This window comes from Glycine soja, chromosome 14 (genome assembly GCF_004193775.1).
Source record: "Glycine soja cultivar W05 chromosome 14, ASM419377v2, whole genome shotgun sequence".
NCBI classification, from domain to species: domain Eukaryota; kingdom Viridiplantae; phylum Streptophyta; class Magnoliopsida; order Fabales; family Fabaceae; genus Glycine; species Glycine soja.
In genome coordinates, this window is record NC_041015.1 from 1,233,686 (window position 1) to 1,256,723 (window position 23,038).

A 23,038-nucleotide genomic window follows, 5' to 3' on the forward strand; every position below is an offset into this window, starting at 1 on the left:
GTGACAAATAATACTCACTTCTATAATCTCTAGTTATGCAATTTAACGGGCTACTTACTAATTCTTTCTTATGCAATGACTCAGCCGCATACTTATAAAGAAGCATGCAGGACTTGCATGATTCACTCGCGAAACCCTTAACTACAGAGGAGAAAGCCAAGGAGGGGTGACCACAAAAAGAAATGCAGAACATAAGAGATTCTGCTGTGTTTCTAAGGAGGCTAGTTTCCTTTGCTATCCTTATTTTCTTTATAGTAGATTGTACAAGAGGTGAGTCATCAGAATCTGAGTCTTTCTTCAATTTCATAAGGGCCCTTGACCCGAAAAACGTGCTTAACATTACCTGGATTGAGTCACCATCACATCCATGCTTGGTCAAGTTGAATGGTGTAAGATGCAACTCAAATGCTACCAATGTTGTACATATAAGGCTTGAGAACTTGAACCTTAGTGGCACAATCGATGCAGATTCCCTATGCAGGCTCCAAAAGTTAAGACTTAAGAGTGCTAAGCTTGGCTAACAACAACATTAGAGGAACCATACCACACTCAATTTTGCATTGTACAAGGTTGACACATTTAAATGTAACCGGCAACCAATCTAGTGGGAGGTTGCCAAATGCCTTAACAAAATTGAAACATCTTAGGAACTTAGACATTTCCAATAACAACTTTTCTGGTATGATCCCTAGTAAACAACAATATAGTCACCTCCTTAGTTATTATGTGACTCCAAGTAACAAGTTGGAAAGCAATAGTACCAAAGAGTGGCTAAAGGAAAGTGACACACACACAATACAGTAAGCAACGCCAGGTCCTTTAAGTGACAGCACACCTAATAACGGCAAGGATCCATGGCCAGAAATCTTGGGGGTGATACTTTTGGGTGCTGGATTGCTTTTGTCAACCATTTACTTTATTGTAAAGAAGTCAGCAAAGTTCAGTGCAGAGAGAGAGGTAGTTAAAGACCATCGTCGTGTGTCTCCAATAACAAAGGCTACAACTCATGAAGTTCAAGAGGTGAAACTAAAGGAAGGAGATTCTGAGCTTGTTTTCTTTGTTGAAGATCGTGAAAGGTTCACACTCGAGGACCTACTTCGAGCCACCGCTGACTTGAGGAGTGAAGGCTTTTGCAGCAGCCTTTACAAGGTGAAATTGGAACACAATGTTCACTATGCAGTCAAAAGATTGAAGAATTTGTTGAAACATTAAAGAAGATAAGTAACTTGAAGCATCAGAATATTCTCCCCCTTGTTGGTTATCGTTCTACCAGTGAAGAAAAACTCATCATTTACGAATATCAAAGCAATGGAAGCCTGCTTAATCTGTTAAACGGTAAGTTAAAAATAATTTGTTTTTCATCGGCTGCAACACTCCATATCATCTTCTCTATTTGTTCCCTAACATGTATTGCACGAGTAAATATGTTTCTGCCTCGATCATTTGAACTATACTAGCTGAAACCCCACATTAGTACATTCATATAAGGCAAATGCTAATAAGTGATTAAAAAAACAAAGTGATTTTTTTAATTAAAAGTGAAACATTTAATATATCATGATATAAAAGTTATTTGACAGTTAATTATAAGTAGGAATGCCTTCAGAATATACAGAATTACAGATAGTGTGAAGAGTTTTTACATTGCTATCCAATCATGAATTGTCATGACTAGTAAGATGGTTGATGACTTTTGTAATAATATCTTATTTCTAATTGGTTGATAGCATAAACATACCACCAATCTATCAAAATTAAACTTGTCAAGTAATTGATTTTGTTTTTTATGCAGATTATATAGCAGGTAGAAAAGATTTCCCATGGAAAATGCGTTTGAATATAGCATGTGGGATTGCAAGGGGTTTGGCCTTCATATATAGGAAGTTGGATGGAGAGGAGGTCATGTCTCATGGAAATCTCAAGCCATCAAACATCCTTCTTGATGAGAACAATGAGCCACTAATAAGTGAGCATGGCTTATCAAAATTCATGAACCCAAATAGAGGTTTCTTGTTTTCCTCTCAGGGATACACAGCTCCTGAAAAGAGCCTAACAGAAAAGGGTGATGTATAGCTTTGAAGTGATTCTCTTGGAACTACTAACAGGAAAAAGCATAGAGGTGAGTAGAATAGAGCTTGCTAGATGGGTAAGGTCCATGGTGAGGGAGGAATGGACAGGAGAGGTATTTGACAAAGAGGTTAGGGAAAATGATCATCAATGGGCATTTCCTCTTCTCAATATAGCCCTCTTGTGTGTGTCACGTTTCCAAGAAAATAGGCCAACCACTATGGAGATTTTGGAGAAGATTGAGGAGGTCATGGATCAACATCACGAACGTTGTGCTTCCAAATGCTGTTCCATTGGATCCAACCACGATGAGTGTTGTTCACTTCACAAAATCATACCTGAAACATGGGATTCTCCAGGATCAAATTATTGATTTATCTTCATGCTCCCTATAATAACATGTATTCAGCTATTTATATATCATATGAGAGCTTTTCTAATTTAGTCCCACATGGCTTAGAAACTACGGGCATTATCTAATAGTAAAACATGTGATACTTTGTAGTCATCACTTTGTTATAAAGGAATTAATCCTGTATTCTGGCACTATGCTTTTGAACTTGATCAGATACATGTTATTTTAATATTTTGTTAATTATGAATTTTTTTAACTATATTGTGCTATATAAATGTAGAAATATATGCTTCAAGTTGTTAGTTATATAGACAACAAGCAAATGCAGACACGTGTTGGAATAAGTGTACTTAAAATATAAAGATTGTTTAGAAAAGAAAGCTCAAGGAAAATAACTTCTTACTATGAAAAAGTCCAAACAAAAAGAGAGCGTCTCTAAGTTGAGTAGCATCAAAGGCTTCCAAATCCTAAGGTCAAACTTGGGTTTGCTTCTGCTATTCATTGGTCTTCGCAGTGTTGATTCACCGCTTAAATGTGCTTACGTTTTTTCAACACTTTAGGGTTTTTTTAATCCCCATATACTTGAATGTTTTAGTGTGTAGGAACTGTGCCGCCTAGTGGGATCAAACTGCAGTAAAAGAAGTCCAATTGGGAATAGAGAGGCCTTGAGAGAAGAAAATTACGATCATTTGGTTTTAAAAAAATGTTTCATTTTTTATTTTCATTTCTACTCATGAAGTATGATACTTTATTTTTTTTGGCTTTAAAAAATATATTTTTTCAATATTTCTTATATAAGCTTTTGAAATTAAGAAAAAGCAAGATGAGGCCAATGCGTTATGATTACATAGTACGTTATGATGGGTTTGTTTTGGAAAAAAAACCAAGGTAAGGGGTTACTCTAGGTTCAGCTTCAAATATTGCGATCTCTGCCTAAGCCTTTTAGAGTAGCTTTCAAGGTGTCCATAGGAGGAAGCAACTGATCATAGGAGTGTGGAAAAATATGTTACCAACCAGTCTTTCCTTCTTGTTGTTTTCCTTCATATGTCAACTTGGTGTAACTCAATGTTGAGTGTTGACGTAGCATTGCATAATAATAATAATGGCAGCATAGAGTTAAATTCAATTTATTGCTCCTAGATTGTAATGTAGCTTCTATAACTAGTGCCTCTAATCTTTTGCTTATTACTTCCCCAACCCCAACAACAAAGGATGCAAAATATCATCAGGCTCTAACACAGATACTAGATAATTGAGTTTTTTTAACATGTCAAATCTTGATTATGTGTATAAAAAAGATTTTATTGAGAGAAATAAAATTTAATTTGATAAAGTTTCCATCTCAAAAAAAGAAATTAATTTTTCACTATCGATTAGGAGATATATTTGATTTTACAAAAGATGATGCATAATAAGATTTGAGATGAAGACAAGTTTTCCTGTGGTGTAGACAACAAAAAGGTTTTGGAAGCTGTTATTGGGTGGTACTGTATTGGTACAATAGTTATGAGGCATTTGTTGTTGGTTTTTCCTTTGTTTATAGGAATTACCCGTCGGATTGCATTGCACTTTCAGTTGTTCCCCCATCAAAACTCTCAATCGAATTTTAAATTAAATAAACAAAAAAGTTGATGCTCCATCTACTCCCACGATAACCTAGCATTTTAATTGTTTTGTTACTTTATCTTTAAAACTTGTATAAAGCTGCAACATTTAAAGCTCATTTTGAATTCAAAGCATCACAAGTTAATAGTCTGGTTCTGAATTTGAAATTTTAAGTAAGTTATAAGAAAAATATGATTAAGAGGAAAATTTTCACTACTAACTATAATATGATAAAACATAAGATATCATGGTTTGTATTGACATCAAGGATATTAAAGTTGAATACAAATTTTAAGGATGAAAAATGCTTATTATCATAAATTTAAAACGTTTTTTTTTATAACAATTTAAAACGTTTTTATCTGTGTGTAATCAATACGTAAAATAATTTGAAGTGTCACGTAACATATTCTTATAGCGTTTCCTATTCGAAGTAATGGAAAGCATAAATTAGTTTTCTTAAATATATATAATTTATACAGAGAGGATATTAAAAAATATATAATCAAATTTGACCCTATATAATAAATTTTCATTTTCATTTTTAAAGTCAGATATTTTTTGCATATATTTTTCTTTTTCCTTCTGTAACACATGTCAAATTAATGTCCATTCAGCAAAAAAAAAACATGTCAAATTTTTTTCTCCTTTAATTAATTATTCAATTAAATGGTACATGTATTCTTCCTATTTTTTCCTTACCCATATTAAATTCCTTCAATCCACATTAAAAAAACGATATTTTTTTTATTGAAAAAGCAATGATATATTTATAAATCACTAATAAAATAATCTTTTATCAATTAAGCTAATTTTTTATTTTTTTCAACCTTAAACTACATATATTTTTATATTCTTATTATAAAAAATATTTTATTAATTCGATCAATCTACTTTTTTAGAAGAATTCAATCGATCTATTTAATATATATATATATATATATATATATATATATATATATAAAATATTTTACCAGTATTTAAAAGCATGTATCTTTTTCTTTTCAATGATAATACTCAATCAGTTGAAGATTAATTCTTTTAGAAATGTAAAAATTATCGAAGTATATTTTACTATTTTTAATTAACAAAGTCTTCTATGTACACATTAATTTTAAGGAACCACTTAATACAAGGATTTGTTACCTTATTCTTTTTAGGTTGGATTTAGTTTGTTACAATTTGTTCAACAACTCCACTGCATCTATATATATTCACATTAATTTCTTTTATGAAAATTCATATTATTTATTTAAACAAGTAATTAGGTGATTTACATTTTCCCTTTATATATAGTTGAATTTATTGAATTTTTAAAAACACCATGATCTGTTGTCATTTGCTGGCTCCAAATATTCTTGCACGATTTGCAGTGTGTCTGTCTTCTCTCTCTCTTTTAAAAATATATCTTCTATTTATATATAAATTGTGACTGTGTTTTGCCCATCTTTGCTTCAAATTCCATTTCTTTTGATTTAATTAAGGGTACCTAGTTGAAGCAAGCAACAAGATAAGAAAGCAAAGCAGGAGAGAGAGGGGATGACACCACATCCTCTGTTTTCATTCTCATTCTTAGTTTTCCCTGCCATTCAAATTTTCACATGACCTCTCATTATTATTTTTATTATTATTAGTTTCTTTTGTTTCTATCACCAACCATTCATCTTTGGATGGTGAATTCCCCATCTGGGTTCCTCTCTTTTTCCTTTGATCTCTTCGCCTTCTCTCAATTTCTTCTTCTCTGATCCCAGAAAAGAAAAAAAAAACTAAAAAACATTAAAAACAAAAATAAAAAAAAAACATAGCTGCTTTGTTTTCTCTCTTTGCTGGATTAGATATTTTGGTTCAGTTTTTATTATTGATGCTCCTAAGATCCGATTCTCTTAGATCGAATTTGGCATAACCCACTTCGTATCTGATTGAAGCACCAACTGGGTTCTGTCTGAGATTCAACATAAGGTGACCTTTCTTCACAGATTTATCTAATCTGCATTTCTGATCATTTTGCTTTGTTTTTGCTCATGAAAAATGGAATCTTTCTGGTGATTTAGCTCAATTATGCATTATTCAATCAGCTATGCATTTAGATTGGTTCTGGGACTGGAACTTTTCCCATCACTGAATAATCTAGAACCTAGATTGTGTGTATTGGAATTTCTAATTTTTTTTGTTATATTGTTTTTTTGGTTTGGCATGAGAATTTTGATTCAATAAGAGTGGTTGGATTGGATTTGTTTGATGAAATGAGTGATTAATGGTTAACTGGGCATGGTTGGTGACAGAACAGATGGAGTCGGATCTTGGCAAGCTCTTCATTGGGGGAATTTCCTGGGACACCGATGACGAACGTCTCAAAGAATATTTTGGGAAATATGGAGAGGTGATAGAGGCTGTGATCATGAGAGATCGGACAACAGGCCGTGCTCGTGGTTTCGGTTTTGTTGTCTTTGCTGATCCTTCTGCTGCAGAGAGAGTCATTATGGATAAGCACATAATTGATGGCCGCACAGTGAGTTTTTCATCATAGATTTGCTAAGCATTATGTCAGTATACATGTTATTTGGATGGGCAGTGATGGGACCTAGCTAAATTTATGTTTCTGATAGAGATCATTGTGTCCCTACTTTTATATTTTCTACTATGTTGGTGTGATATAAATCATGCTCTTTTTGGCTCCATTCAGCCAAATTGGTGCTTGGATTTTTATGGCTGCATTGGATTAAGCTTGAACTCTTTTCTTATAGGACAGGAAGCTGAAAATGACTTGCAGATTTGATCCATGTGTGTTGTGCTGTCAATTTGCAGGTTGAAGCTAAGAAAGCTGTTCCTAGGGATGATCAGCAAACTATAAACAGACAGTCTGGTAGCATCCATGGATCTCCGAGTCCTGGACGCACCAAAAAGATTTTTGTTGGAGGTTTACCATCAACAATCACAGAGAGTGACTTTAAGAAGTACTTTGATCAGTTTGGTACAATTGCTGATGTTGTTGTAATGTATGATCACAATACCCAGAGGCCAAGAGGTTTTGGCTTCATCACTTATGATTCAGAAGAAGCTGTGGACAGAGTTCTTTATAAGACATTTCATGAACTCAATGGGAAGATGGTTGAGGTCAAGAGGGCAGTTCCTAAAGAGCTTTCCCCTGGACCTACCCGAAGCCCATTGATAGGATATAACTATGGTTTGAATAGGACCAGTGGCTTCCTAAATAGTTATGCTCAGGGTTTCAATATGAATCCAATTGGAGGTTATGGAGTCAGGATGGATGGAAGGTTTAGTCCTCTTACTAGTGCCAGAAGTGGGTTTAGCCCATTTGGCTCCAGTGGTTATGGAATGGGAGTGAATTTGGATTTAGAATTGAACCCAAGCTATGGAGGGACTTCCAGTTATGGTGGCAGTCTGGGATACGCTCGGATGAGTCCTTTCAACAATGGCAACTCTAACAGATATACCACTCCTATTGGCAATAGCGGGGGCAATGGGAGAAGCGATTCTCTTATGAACTCAGCTTCCCGGAGTGTTTGGGGAAATGGGGGCCAGAACAATGCTGCCAATAGTCCAGTCAGCCCTGGCGCTTACTTGGGATCTGGAAGTGGGGCTTTTGGTGTTTCAATTGGAAATGGTGGCACCAATTGGGGTCCATCAGTTCCAACCCAGGGTGGAGGGGCTGCCACTGGGTATAGTACTTGGGGTAACTCTTATGATGGTGGAGATAACAACATCAGTTTAGGAGGTGGAGGGTATGGAAGGAACAGCAGCCCCAGTGTGCCTCAATCCTCAACATTTACTGCACCAACTGGTGATTATGAAGGATCCTATGGGAACTTGTACCGCAATGGTTCAGTTTACAGTGACTCAACTTGGCGGTCTGCTGCTTCTGAGATAGATGCTTCTGGTTCGTTTGGTTACGGTGGACTTGGTGGTATAGCTTCAGATGATCCAGTAAAGAGTTCTGATGGTTTTATTGGAAACTACAATGTAATAAGTAGACAAACTAATAGAGGTAAGATCTTTGGCTACATTCTTATCTCCTGTAGAAAATTAGATCATAGTTTATACACTGTCTGTTGTTTATTTCCATTTTTCATAAAGCCAATTGTGTGTTTTGGACTTTCTATGTTTTAGAATAGGAATTGTACTGAAGGAAGTTGAAAACTAAGTCTGTGCTGTTACATTTGCCTTTAAGCTTGTGATCATCATGTTTGTAATTGTGAATATAGATAAACATAACATGGAAGCATTATTCATGTCTTTTAATTATACCAAACACCCTAGGTTCCTGACTTTATTGACATGTTTCCTTTATTCCTGAATTCTTGATGTTGTCATTGTAAATTCTTACTACAGTCTAAAAGTATATTAGGGCCTCTGTGGTTTGTTTGAGAAAACATTTTATGTTCTCATTTCTTATTTTCGCTTGTGATTACTAAAATATCACTTAATTTCTACTTTATTTTATGTTTTCAAATATTTATATAGGAAATAGTGAAAACAACTGAGAAGTTATATTTTCTATAAAAGAAATGTTTTCACCATTTCTTGTGCAAATCTTTGAAAACAGGAATAAAGTAAAAACAAAGTAACATTTTTTTAATTATTAGTGAAAACAAAAAGAAAAAAGAAGAAATATTCTCAAACCAAGTATGCCCTTAGCTTGTTGTAATAATGCCTGAGCTTCTTGATTACTTTCATTTAAAGATATTCAAATTTGATGTTTCATGTGAAGTTATACTGACTTGCAAGGTGCTAGAGATGTAGGCATAGATTACTCATTCTTGTTAATTGAGTATGATTATTTTCTCAATAATTAGGATTTAAGAGCTTCAAACTGTAAAACAAAATATAGCGTAGATTACACCCCTTTGATTCGTTAGTGAAAATGATGTTTGATTATACTTTCTTGTATTATAATGTTGTGAAAGGGTTGGCATTTGAGTATTTCCGTTACGTTTTTTACCTGTTCTGGTTCAACTTCATTGTATTCTTATTTTCTTTTGTTGCATGTCTACTTGTTTCAGGAATTGCTGCTTAGGAGATATGTTAATTGGATATGTTATGGTAACAGTAGATCAAGGGAAACTGGTTAAAGAAAACGAGGTATTGTGAAATCATACAGAAGCTAAATCAGTTACAAGTGTTTTTTGTGTAAGGTTTGGGATTTTTTTTGTCTTTATTTTTCAAGGCTAGGTTCCTTTCTTGGAATTTGATTGAGGTGTAACATCAGATTGCGGGATATACTCAGGAAGATTGGTTCCAGTAGTTTAATTGTGCATTGCTGGAAAGGTGCACCATCATCGTTAGTATGCTTAATGATAGTTTATTAATTTTTGAATTTTTTTTTGCCACTGTAATGCTTGGCAAAGCTGTTTGTTCTTGTCACCATCTTTTTCATGGGACATGTTTCTGATCAAATTGTAAGTGATGTTCAGTTTGATTTATCAGGTTTGATACATTAGAGGGGTACCCATCTTGGATCCCCCATCAAATAATTAGTTAATGGACAGATATTATTTTTTGTTAGACTTTTGTTATACAACTTTATACTTTGGTTTATTGTTGCATTCCAAATTTGGTTCCTGCTGATATTACGACTCTATTCATAATAATAGTTGCTTTCTCTCCTGTTTGGTTTTTGTAACTTTGTGGTGAAAATATTGAGCATGTTATAGCATCTATTTATGGAACAAAATTGATTGGTTAAAATAAGGCAGCATGGTTCAATTATTTTTGGTAGCTTATGTTTGTCAATAGTAAATACTAAATAGTAAGTTTTCTAGTTTTTTGTTTGTTTCTTACAATTCGGATTTGGATCTTAAGATAGAATTTGTGTGTGGTCATGCTAACTCTTATCCTTATATGGATCAGATTTGTCTTGTATCACTTTCAGTTTTCCCCTGAACCCCCCCCCCCCCCCCCCCATTACAATGTGGTCCCCTCTCTCTCTCTCCACAGAGGACACACACAAAATTGTATATAACTATATATATTCATAGTTTTAGCTATTAAACAGCTTATATTAACTTGGATGTGCACAATTATTAGTACAATACTTGGGTAGAATATCATTATTCTAAGCCATGCAAGCCTGTGTTGGAGATTTTAGACGATTGCCACATGCAAATCCATGTAAATGCACATGCCTCAATTATGTTGAAGGTTGTGGTTGTAGACATATGGTGGAATCTTTATTAATTTGAAGACAATAGCGTGTGGCAAACTGGCAATGATAAAATCATGGATGATAACAATGTTTCGTTTTAGAACTCCTTGGAAGTTTGAATTGGAAAACAATGCATGAATGAATTTGAGGCTCCATAAATAAGGATGTTGGGGATATTGAAATATATGATACCATAATTATTTTCAAAAGCAATATGCCTTAGGCTTACATCGGGACATTCTTGTGTATTTCTTTTTTCATTTTATAACCTTTTTTGAGCTTTTATATCAAATTAAATTAATACTTTTTAATCAATTTCAATGGATATTTGAAACTTTCTATATATCTCGTATTAATGAAATGTAAATCACTGCAGTTAGATCTGTTTGTCTCTTTCAACTTATTTATTGAATGAGTTTAATTTATATGCACTAAAATGTGTTTGGCTTAGGAAATAAAAGTGAAAGGAAAGAAAAGAGTGAAAATTGAGATGATTTTGCAAATTTTTCTTCTCTTGTTTGATTTTTAAGAAAAGCATGAAATAAAAAAATATGAATATAAAAATGACATAAATATATCTAATAAAAAAATTATGCACAAAACAAGAGTAATTGAATCTTTATTTATATTTACATAAAAAGTATACAAAAATTAGACACGTGTCACCATTTTGTGGCAACTTTTACAATTTATTTTTTCTCTCTCTTTATCTCTTTGCAAATTGCAATTTTTTTATTAATTACTTTTTCATTGACCTTGCAAAGCACAGGTCCAGTGTTGTAGTTATTTAAGCATGAATTCCTTCCCCTTTCTTTTCACATTCGGAGGCATTATCGAAGTGTGTAGGTGCTAGGTTCTATGCTTTTTGTTCCTTCCATTTTGAAGAGGAAAAATAATATAGAAAAAAATAAGGGTATTTAAGTCTGTTTAAATAAACTTTCCTCTCCCTTTCTTTTCACATTTGGACGAATTATTAGTGTGTGAGCCCATTCTTTTTGTTCCTTCTTTCTCTTTTTCTAAGTGCTCCAAACAAAGAAAAGAATAAATAATTTGGTGTTTTTCATCCTTTCCATTTTTTTTCTAAACTAACTGTAAGAGGACTTTGGTAGGGGAAATTTTTTTGGTTTTCTGGAAATCAAAGGTTAGAAAACTTAATTTTTCATGTTAGGTATCAATTTTTAAAAAATAATTATTGGGAAAGGATATTTTTTAACAATATTTTTTAATTAGTTTTCCATGAAAACTTTTCAATGGAAAAAAGGTAAAAATCTTATTTTTACAAGTAATTTTTCTTTTAATACAGTGAAAATATCTTCTTACTCTTTATTAAATTATTTAATGTATCTTTATTAAATTATTTAATGTAGTAAAAATATCATATAACTCTTTGGTTGGTTATTGGAATCTTAAATAAATTTCTTAGAAAATATAATTCTTAAAATTCATAATTTTCAAAAATCATGATTATTGGAAAAAAAAAAATCTCTCTCCTATCAATCGTGTTTAAGCATTGAAAAATGTCAACCAAAATTTTGGTATAATTGCTATAACCTTATTTTGAATCAGCTAACAATGTAAAAATGCCAATCAATCAAATAACAATGTAAAAATTATTTACAGTGTTTGTTCATCAATCAATTATTCTTATCGAATAAGCTTGGTTATAGAGTTGCCATAACCTTAAAGTGTCAGCAGTCAAAACAAGCAACATTTTTATACTCTACATTGGGTTGTACAGGGAGAGGCATTCTTGTAAGCTTTTCTGTTTGTGTCTGTCTTTGCCAGCAAATGCTTTTCCTCATGGGATTGGGGCCATGCCGTGTGTGTTTGTTTAAGTTTTGTGATCATACCAATGCTCACATCACTGCCCATAGGCTTAGGCTGGTTGAATCTTTGTGGTAGGACCTTTAGAATTGCAAGCAATCAAATATATGGTATCATAATTGATGCCACAAACGAGTTGTTACAACAAGTCTACAACTTCTGCTTCCCTTGGGCTCCCAATTTGTCATCTTGATATGGTCCCCATCGCACACACCATAATTGTTCAAACACTATGGTTAAATCAAACATTATATTCTACATTATTATAAAAAAAACCAAATTATCTAATTATGATTAAAGTTCATCCACCTTTTACTTGATATAAGACTTTCTCTGTAAAGTTGTGACAGGAGTAACAATTTGTTCCACAGCTTACAAATAGAATTGTTTCATTGACGGACGAGTCATGTAAAAATGTTTTGTAAACATATAAATTATAATAGTAGTAGTGATAAAGTACTACATATTGTTAGCCATAACATATCACTCGGCTTAAAGTCAAACGCTAAACATACTAATATTTATTTAAGAGATTCATTTCTTCCATAGACATATTTTCATACACATTTTATGCTGATTTTCATAATTCGAAAATAGAAATTGACGTTTACAAATCTTTATTTGGTATGTATGAAAACATTTTAAAAAAACTAAATTATTCTTTATTAAAATATTCTCATTCCATTAATTAATAATCTCTTATTTTATGTATTAAAGATTATAAGAGATGAGGGTAAAGTTTAAATAAATATAATTTTTTCTTTTCCTAAATCAAATATTTTTTTAAAAATAAAAAATATTTTAAAGCCAAAGAAAAATTGCATAAAAATATAAGTATTTTTGTAATTTTGACTAAACAGTTATAAAAAAAATTTAAAAAAATTTGATTAAACAGTTATAAAAGAAATATTTTTTAATTTATTAATTTAAATAAAAAAAATCGACGAGTAGAAGATAGTTGTGATCTATATAAAAAAAAGTTAATTATTATTCTAAAAGAATCATGATTTCCTCATACTTTTGCTTACTTTTATTAGGTCTTCTGTTTTAGCATTTACTTTTTAGGTCCTATGTGTTACCACTTTCTTTTCTATGGAGGGCTTTGTGTTACATATTCATGGTGTATTTTTTCGAGAATACCAAGTTGGGAAAATGACTTTAGATTTACAATTTGAGCTTATAACTATAACTAGTTAGTGAGCTATGCATTACCCTGCATTGCTCGGGTTGGCTTGGTTACTACAAATTCTTTTTTAAGTGGCTTATGTATACAACAAATTAATACTTTTCAAACTACAAGAATCTTGGCCATCACACCATAGTTTTCATGAGTTTTTCAAAAAGGATTGGGTACTCTTCATAACCAATGGTTAAAATAAATGAGACTAGCCAGAGGATTCCAAACTGAAATAATATCTTTTTTGGATTATACCCTTCTTGTCTTGCACTCATGCCGTTCACCTCCACCATGATCACTGTTTCCCTTTTCCAATCTTCGCAACTGAGGATGACTGGATACTATGAAGGGAGAAGGACATCGACTTTAGGAGTAATTCCAAAACCTCAAAACACCATCATTCCAAAAATCCAAAATTGAGTACAAAACCTCAAATTTTAGGAGTAATTCATTTTCGTTAATCATTCCAAAAATCCAGAGTTGTTGAACTTGGATAAAAGAATGTAGGCTTAATGCCCATATCACGAAAAAGAAAAGCAGATCCATGATGCTGTACGGTACTCTTGTTCGTGTGAAATAGAAGAAATCAAAATCATAAATGATTTGGTCCCTCCATCAACTTTAGTATTCGCCATGTGAACGTGGGGACCATGTTAGTACCACTCGTGATTATCCACAGCATGAACCTTTCACAAAATATTGACATCCAAAACAAAAAGAAACACATGACAGAAAAAAGTTCATTTAGCAGTTAAGATAGGACCAAGCCTGTGAGAGTACAAAGTTAAGATTCCCTGTTACCTATAACAGATCAACAAGTACAGAAGCGAGAATCCCACTGGACAGTGCATTATTTCATTCACTACTGATATCAGTTTTCATTCTAAAATCTAAGTCACCTGAAAGTATTTCCCTTGATCCAAAGTTCAGAAGAAAGCCCTGCTTCCATAAAACACACGGGAGTTAGTGCTCTTTGGTGTCTGTATCTTCTGTTCAGAGCTAGAGTTTCCTGAACTAGTTGGTCCACTTTCAAAGTCCATAGGAAGCTTCATTTTCGCCAATGACTCGGTGAATTGCTGCATGCTTTTCATGTACATGTCTACAAAATCCTGCTGCACCACATTCGGCTCCGGCTCGATGTTAACAGTCACAACAGGCTTAGGGAATGACTCATTCAGCACCCCATTTGAGGAATCACTCCCACCATCTTTGACATCCCCATTTTTCTCTTTGGTGGCTGAAACTTGTTCCTGACTGGGAGACTTGGAAGCAGCAACATCAGATGAGTCTGAGCTTGCAGCCACTGAAGGAGATGAAACCCCATTTGTTGACACACTGCTGGGTGGAGAATCAGCCTTAGGAGGTTGGACAGATTCAACACTGCATGCTGAGAAGCTCTCCACAATCTGAACACCTGCTTCAGAACTAAGATTTTCAGTATCAGTAGTGGTCAAGCTATCAGAACACTGGCTCTCCTCACATGGAATGCCAAAGTATTCCGAAACCATCCAGTGGTCTTCATTTACAATTTTTGGATCTGGGAATTCAATTTTGTCCAAATCTCTGGCCAGTGACTCGCATGATTCTGAGTCCTTCTCGGTGCCATTTGTGGCCAACTCAGTAGGCATTGCAGAAATCGCCATAACATCAGGTGAAGCACCGGTGTAAGCAAGAGACAATTGAACAAAACCAGCCGGGGAATGGAATAAATCAGTTGAAGAAAGAGAGAACTCTTTCTCTAGTTTTCCATCCTTCACCAGTACTTCAGACAAAGGCACCAAAGCAAAACCAAGCAACTGATCTTCCAGATAATTCTTCACCCTGCTCAGCATCCAAATTTCACATTTGACAGCAGAATCAACAGTCCTAACACTTAGACGAAGATTCTCATTAAACACGGGGTTCCTTCCTCCTCCATTGATAGTCTTGGTAGAGACAGAATTCTCAGGATTACTAGTCAAGCAAATCTTAGCATAAACATCTTGCTTGTGGTATATGCAGATGTTATGAATGTCCCTAGCCTGATGAATGTAAACATCAACAACACCGATGGATTCCTCTGGATTAACCACGGCAGCTTCCTTTCCATTGACTTCAATGTCCTTAGACAAAGGACCCGAGCTTTGTGTGAAAACATCAGACCTATACTTCTCAGCTTCACCCAAGACAGAGCTCTTGAATGGTGACACAACGGATTGTGGGGATTCCATGATATCACAGTGATTGGGAACCTGACAAAGCAAAAAAACCCTCAACAAATTCAAGTCACTCTATGTTAAGCAAAGCTTCAAACCAACACAACAAATGATTATTTGAACTTAAACCCAAACTTCAAACAGGAACAGGAAGAACTAAAAAATCACTATTCCAAGACCAAAACTGCTAAAACTCAGCTTGAAAATACTTCCATACAAGTTGCAGCCTAGGAAGGCTTAAGCAGATTAAAAAAAGAAAAAATTTCTAGTATGTGAATTGTGAAGAACAAAAAAATAGAAAAAGGAAAGGCAACACTCAACCCCCAAATGTGAAAGAGAAGTAGGAAGCTTCAATTTGAATTTCTCCTAAGGACTGTCATTTGAGTTGTCAACTAACAGGAAAGAAGGCAATTCAGAAACAACAACCCCAGTTCAAACCTTAACTTTATAGCTAAGAGCAGAGAAACACGGAATTGAGGATCAAGGTCCACAAAACCCAAGTAGAGTAAAACAAATTCCCAGGAACCAGAACCTCAGCTTCAAAATTGAAACTTTCCGCTTTCTAGATAAATACTAAGATACCCAGAGCCGGCCAAAACTTATAAGTTATCAATAAGAATAAAGGGTAGTGCCAGATTTGAGGAGATTCTAATAAAGCTACTAGCTTTTTCTTTTCTACTGCTCTATGCAGAAAAAATACCAGCAGAATCCAAGGGAGGGAAACAGTTAAAGCAAAAATAGACACACACAAGAATTCAAAGAGAAACAGGAAACAAACAAAAAAAAAAGGAGAGACTTTGATTAAAAACACAGATGATTAAGTTGTTGTGGTTTAACATACCTGCCTTAGGCCCTTAGCCTCCAAAGTCAAAGCGGAATGTGTTATGTTTGTGGCTCTAATCCAGGATGAAGGACACACACCGTGTTGGTGATGAGAAGAGAAGAAACAAAAGCAAGATGGCTTGTTTAAAAAAGGGAAGGGATAATGTGAAAGGAAAGGAGAAAATAGTGTGAACAGTGAAGAAAATAAAAATCTAGAGGTGCTGTAGTGTTGGTTTATGATTTTGTTGTGTATTTGGAGTATGTATGTTAAGAGTATATATGAGCAATTAATAAGGTGCTGTGCATACACAGAGGGCACTCATTTATTGCAATTGTTGTGTGGGGAGAGAGAGAGAGAGGATAAGGTATGGAAATGGAAGGGGATGCAGCAGCCCCGCGCGAATGGCTGAGTCAGACCAATGAGAAGGGAGTTGTGTGCATTTTGCAGTTGGAGGTGGGGTATGCTGCTTATGACTTTTCTTTCTTCTTTTTCTGCTCCACACTTCTCTTTTTGCCCCCACCTACGACTTTGAGTGAGTGCATTTCTGTCCTCTTCCTTTAGTATTTTTTAAAATTAAAGTTTAATGGTGATGTTAGTGTATAGATAATATAAAATCATTTTATTTGTTATTTAATTCTTAAAAAAATTATCATCAAATTATAAATTATCATTTGTATTAAGATAATTTTATAAAACTCAATAAATTTATCATAAATTATAAATTATGATTTGATGATAGTTTTACATTATTACTTATTAGTATGTAGTTTTTTTCTCTTAAAATTATACATATATTTTATAAAAAGATAATTTTGTTTGAATTATATAGTATTTAAGATTTTTTTTTACGAAACTGATGAATATAATTTAGTTATCAACACATATTAAGTTTGTGAAAGAAAAGATGAGAAATAATAATTAGTCTTATAATTTATCAAAAAGGTCGAAACCGATAAATGTGAGAATATTTTAGAGTCTGTTAAGGAATCAAAAATTCTAATTAGAATAGTTAAAATATTTATGTATCAATTGATCTATATGTCCATTATATTTTTTTTTTATTTCACATAATTTTATGAAAAATAATTTATAAGAGAATAGTTTGATTTTCATCGGGTACAAAATCTTTTTCATGTTATAATTTCGGTTATGTTCAGTCCTTATAAAAATGAGTTAGTATTAATTTTAGCTATTATAAAAAATTCTTTAATTTGTGTTCCTTTAAAATATGAAATTAGTGTTCTTCATCTTTATAAAAACAGTAAATTTTGATTTTAATTTTTGTAGAAATGTTTTTTTCTTCATATATCCTTCCTAAATGTGAAATCATTGTTTTTTTCTTCATAAATATCATTTTTAGAGACAATTCTATTTGAAACACTTACAAACAATGAATAAAGATATCTCTTTTAATAGAAATTCCAATCTTGATTTGTCAGTTTGTGAGAATGAGTCTCTTCCGCTGCACTCAATCCTTGATAGTATGAAATTATTGTTTTAAGTTCTTAATGTTTATTTAGAAAAATAACATTATTTTAAGAATTAAAAATAATTTAGAAATGTTACATGCTGACATAGTATCACAGACTAGTAGGTGTCACTTGGATATTCACTTAAACCTTTTTTTTTATTTTAAAACAAACAAATAAATAACATTATTTTAGGTATCTAAAAATAATTTTAAAAGTGTCACATGTTAACAAGGTATACCACACAGTAGGACTCACTTGAAAGAGTTACTTTTTGTGAAACATACGAGTAGTTGAAAGTTTCACATGTTCTCGATCGGAGCACTCAGGACCTGAGTTTGCCAGGGAGATTTCCTACTCTTCATCTCAGTAAGATTTGAATTTGATGGCTATATAGATGAAGACCCTTATAATCGACTTTACCTTGATGAACATGAACAATCAATCAGTCTCATTATATTGTTGCTCAGCCAGTAGGTTCATGTTATTCTGAAATACCTTAATTACTTGAGTCTTGGGCTTATAGAGCTACAACTACATATCAAGTAATAATCAATTAACCCTCTTTCTTTTTATGTATAATCACATAATGTGAAGAAAAATATGAAGTCAAATTTGATCATAAAAAATCCTGTGGAGGAAATGCATTGATGTTATCTAAGGAGTCTAGAACATTAGACATCGGTCGCCCACTCATGAGAAGAGCTTTTGCACTTTAGTTCTAGAAATTTGCCCTTTTTCTTCATTCGTGGGTCCCATGGCATATGCTTCCCCGATGTATTTTGCAACTCTTTTGCACCAAAGTTTTACATAAAAATCAAAGATTAATCATGGTGGGGTCTTCTGCTCAAAATTACTTCTTAGAGGTTTCACCTTAAAAGAAAGAAAAAAAAGACTTGGAGGTAGACAACAGGGGCGTCACTAGTTCACTATTCATTATTCAACAACCCTCAATTGTGTCTTTGGAAGACAAGTCAAATGGCGTTAATACGTTTTTGTAAAACAATTTCAAAGAAATTATGTTTTTATCTTATTTCGTATTTACTTGTTAAACTTTCTTTCTCCTACAATAATTCATCTTTAGCACTATCTATGTATATATAAAGCATTCTTAATAACATATAGCAACTGAAGCGATGATGTTTTGATAAGGAATCTGGGTGTTACGGGTCTCTAAGTCCCACATTCTTGAGTAATATGGAATGTTGGGTGAAGTATTTAATTGTTAGTTCTATTTTTTTTTTCATCAATCAATATGTTTATATATATATAAATTAAGGTATTAGAGTTGGTCGATAATATTTCAGAAAATTGTCCTCTCTATTGTGTGGTTGCCAAAATTTCATTAATTTAATTTTCTTATTTATAATAAGATAATAATATTTGGATACTTCATTATTTTGAACACTATTTATATCTTTTATTCTTCTCTCTTTTCATCATATTATCTTGTATTCTAACTTATTTTTTATAAATAGGAATAAAAATAGTATTATTTATCATATTTAAGTATAATAAATAATATTACCTTCCGTCCCGTCCTATTTAAAAGAGAGAGAAAATCATGACTTCAAATGTATATTTATTTTTTCCTTATCAACTAGTTTTTAAAAGAGGATTTCCCAAATACTCGGATCATCCTCTCTTAAAAGTTAGATGCTTCTGATGTTGTATCTTCTTCTAACGTTGGGTAACGTAATATAGTATAATTTTATTGGTGTAAGAAATTACCAAATTTTTATCAAACTATCATAATTAATTGTATATTTAGCAGGACTATACCGTCTATTATTGGAGAATATCTCTTGAAATTTATCAAATATTTTTCATCCATTATAGATTTTTCAGTTCTAAAATCAGATGTGACCCACCACTATTAACAACTCGTGCCCTTCACCGATTGAATATTTTCCCTTAATCTCCTAAATGTAACGCGTGGCTTTAAAGAATTCCAACCCAAGTCCCCTATTATAATAATAATAATAATAATAGAGATAAAGATGAAAATTTACATGCTCTTTTTTTTGTCAGTTGAAATCTAAAATAATATCAAAATTTATAATAACTAACGCATCTTTAGGCGCTATCTTACCTTTTTTTTCCTTCTCTTTTGGATCGGAAAGGATGGATGTGCATTGGAGTGCTTTCGTGTGCCTTTTCTACTTTTGCTCATCAAATGCTCTTTTTTCATCCTTGACATATATAGTTGGTATATGGATGCCGTAATTTGCGTACAAAGCTTTCAGATATTAGACACCTTAATGAAAATTATTGACCAATAAAGCTAGTATAAATACTAAATTAATATAATAGATTTTAATTTCTTCTTTGAATTGGAAGGACATGTGGGTACCATGTGAGACTTTTGATTGTTGCAATTCGCTGTTGCATTGCATATAAGAACAAATGGCATAGTCAATTATTAATAGTGAGTTGTACCATTTCAAGAAAAAAGATATAGGCTTCTTGAAAGCTAATTACGTAATTATTAAACTACGATTACTATTGACTCGTGAGAGAATTGAAATGTATGTATGGAGGACAAGCCTCTAATTTCCTTCCTTTCTTTTTCGGTATTTTGAGTGACAAAAGATTTGTATCGATGTCAGTTAGTTGAACATGATATATATATATATATATATATATATATATATATATATATATATATATATATATATATATATATATATATATATATTCGGTATTTTGAGTGACAAAAGATTTGTATCGATGTCAGTTAGTTGAACATGATATATATATATATATATTCGGTGTTTTGAGTGACAAAAGATTTGTATCGATGTGAGTTAGTTGAACATGATATATATATATATATATATATATATATATATATATATATATATATATATATATATATATATATATATATATTCGGTATTTTGAGTGACAAAAGATTTGTATCGATGTCAGTTAGTTGAACATGATATATATATATATATATATATATATATATATATATATATATATATATATATATATATATATATATATATATATATATATATATATATAAAAGTTAGTTTCTATAGTTACTCATTTGATTTTTATAATTTTAAGATTTTTTCTATAGTTTCAAAGTATTTTTTTAATTTTTATAATTTATATTTTAATTCTTTTTTATTTTTTATAGTTTAAAAGTGATATTTTTAGTCCTTATAGTTTGTATTTTAATTTTCTTTTAGTTCTTATAATTTGAAAGTGATATTTTTAGTCCATATAATTTATATTTTAATTACCTTTTTGTTCTTACTATATATATATATATATATATATATATATATATATATATATATATATATATATATATATAATTAACTATAAATTAGTTATAAATTATCAATTATTTTTTATTACAAATTATCTTGTAATAAATTAGTTACAAATTACTTATTAATATCTTTGTAGTTAATTATAATTGGTAAGAATTAAAATGAAATTAAAATATAAAATATAAGGATTAAAAAGGTTACCTTCAAAACTATAAGTACTAAAAAAGAATTAAAGTATAAATTATAAGGACTAAAAAAATCACTTTCAAACTACGAGAACTAAAATAGAATTAAAATGTAAATTATATGGACTAAAAAAATTATTTTAAAACTATAAAAACTAAAAGATATAAATAATAAAATTATAAGGATCAAATAAGTAATTAAACCTATAAGTTATTATAAAACTCTTACACCTATTTTTTATTCTCATAAATAGAAAAAATAAAGGTGATGAAAGATTTGAAAGAGATTATCTCATTCAGGATATATTTGGATAAATATTAGAAACTAGTTTTATAAATTCTAATGCATAAAATTAAGAAGGAAAATTATTATTGTTTTAAGAGTAAAAAAAACTTTTTTTTTCTCTTAACTAAAATTTAAAAATGCACTTAATGGCAGAAGATTTGCTATTAATTTCGGCGTTAACCATGATTCTTATCATAAGGAAATTGTTGACGGTGGAAACTAAACTCGAGCTTTTTAATTTCAATAATTCCAAACTAATCATGTAGGCTTGTGAGTTGAAAAAATAGTTATTCCTTGTACATTTAGTTACATAATTTTGCGTAATTGCCAAGGTGGATTGATGCTATTGTGCCAAATAAAAGGTAAACGTTTAACCCTGAAAAAGTGTTGCAAAATCTGGACACTGTTATTGAAAATTTGAAATCATATGTAGGAGTCAGGATGCATTGAAATACTGTTCATTTCCCATTATCGTTTTCAATCAAACTACGTTCTGACTAGCACATACTCATGCCTCACCGCCCAGTAATTAACTACTCCCATATCTTTCATATGGAAAAAGATAAACACCTAAGTGTACGTGAGAGAAAAATAGAAAAAAAAATGATTCCGTGATTGAATATATAACAGTAGGAAAATAATACTTTGACAACTAATATGTTAGTAAACACATAGTGAGAGTGATAAAAAAGAGAAAATATAAATATTATAGATAATATAATATGATAAGAAAAAGAGAGAGAGAAAAATAATAAATATTAAATAGATGTTTAAAAAAGCAAAATATCGTTGTTCATGATGATAAAACATTCAGTTATGTGAGCTAGCTCATACTCTTAGTAAAAGTTTTACTAGTTTTAGGTGAGTGGGGAGTGAGCAAAAACACAGTGATATAGAACTAACTTTTCCTCCCAGCCCAAAACACCACAGAAAAAACGTTTAATTTCAAGTTTTTGTTTGAACTTATCTATAGTTTTCCTCTATTAAAGTCTAAGTAGAGTTGTGTGAGGTGAAAGTAGAGGGAGCACAAGAGTAATGCATGCTGTTGTTATAATTAAGTTTTAAAGTTGAGTGTGTGGATAAAGCTAGAAAGCTTAAGGGGCTAAGCTGGGTTTACATGCTGGTCTCAATGTGGCAACTGGAGCAATAGTCATCACAAAAAGTTAAGTGCGTCAAGAGGGATAACAGTCTCTATTGTCAACTCATGTTATCTGCAAATGCCTTAATTATGTGAGTGTGGAAGAGACCAAAATTAATTAAATATAATATTCGTGTGTTGCTCAAATTTATGTTAATATAAAGAAATTACAATTTAAAATATTAAATGTATTTTTTTAGTATAGGATACTAGATTGTGGACAAAGTTTGTACTATAACATTATATTTTTATTAAATTAAAAATATTAACAGATATTATATATTAAATTGATAATTATATTACTCAATTGATATTTTAATTTATTATAATAAAAGTTTTTAAAAGTTATTACAATTCAGAATTTAAGATACAAATTTAATTAGAATAAATATTGATTATATATTCCTATCAATTTTTATGAATAGTTTTTGTTGGAATGTGAATAAAACTGAAAAATAGAA

General features: G+C 31.6%; 2 protein-coding genes and 1 pseudogene across 5 annotated transcripts; 2 read left to right on the top strand and 1 right to left on the bottom strand.

Annotated features, from left to right (window-relative positions):
• Positions 1-182: 182 nt before the first annotated feature.
• On the top strand, positions 183-2,479 carry LOC114385200 (annotated as a pseudogene).
• A 2,932-nt stretch (positions 2,480-5,411) lies between these two features.
• Positions 5,412-9,590, top strand: LOC114384695 (heterogeneous nuclear ribonucleoprotein 1-like). Of its 3 annotated transcripts, XR_003660756.1 has the most exons (5): positions 5,412-5,986; positions 6,315-6,536; positions 6,833-8,033; positions 9,049-9,127; positions 9,213-9,590. XR_003660756.1 is itself a non-coding variant. In XM_028344429.1 (4 exons), the coding sequence occupies exons 2-4, from the start codon at positions 6,315-6,317 to the stop codon at positions 9,060-9,062; spliced, it is 1,437 nt and encodes a 478-aa protein (XP_028200230.1). In that variant the 5' UTR covers positions 5,412-5,986; positions 6,310-6,314; the 3' UTR covers positions 9,063-9,590. The 3 variants fall into 3 exon arrangements, 2 of the variants coding, with proteins under 2 accessions (XP_028200230.1, XP_028200229.1); XM_028344429.1 differs by having other exon boundaries at positions 6,310-6,536; positions 9,049-9,590; XM_028344428.1 differs by having other exon boundaries at positions 5,413-5,986; positions 9,049-9,590.
• A 4,321-nt stretch (positions 9,591-13,911) lies between these two features.
• On the bottom strand, positions 13,912-16,613 carry LOC114384554. 2 transcript variants are annotated; one of them, XM_028344248.1, is made up of 2 exons: positions 16,228-16,613; positions 13,912-15,440 (listed from the first exon to the last, which is right to left on the bottom strand). In XM_028344248.1, exon 2 carries the CDS (start codon positions 15,399-15,401, stop codon positions 14,118-14,120), a length of 1,284 nt encoding a protein of 427 aa, XP_028200049.1. In that variant the 5' UTR covers positions 15,402-15,440; positions 16,228-16,613; the 3' UTR covers positions 13,912-14,117. The 2 variants fall into 2 exon arrangements, with proteins under 2 accessions (XP_028200049.1, XP_028200047.1); XM_028344246.1 differs by having other exon boundaries at positions 13,912-15,422; positions 16,228-16,611.
• Positions 16,614-23,038: the final 6,425 nt, after the last annotated feature.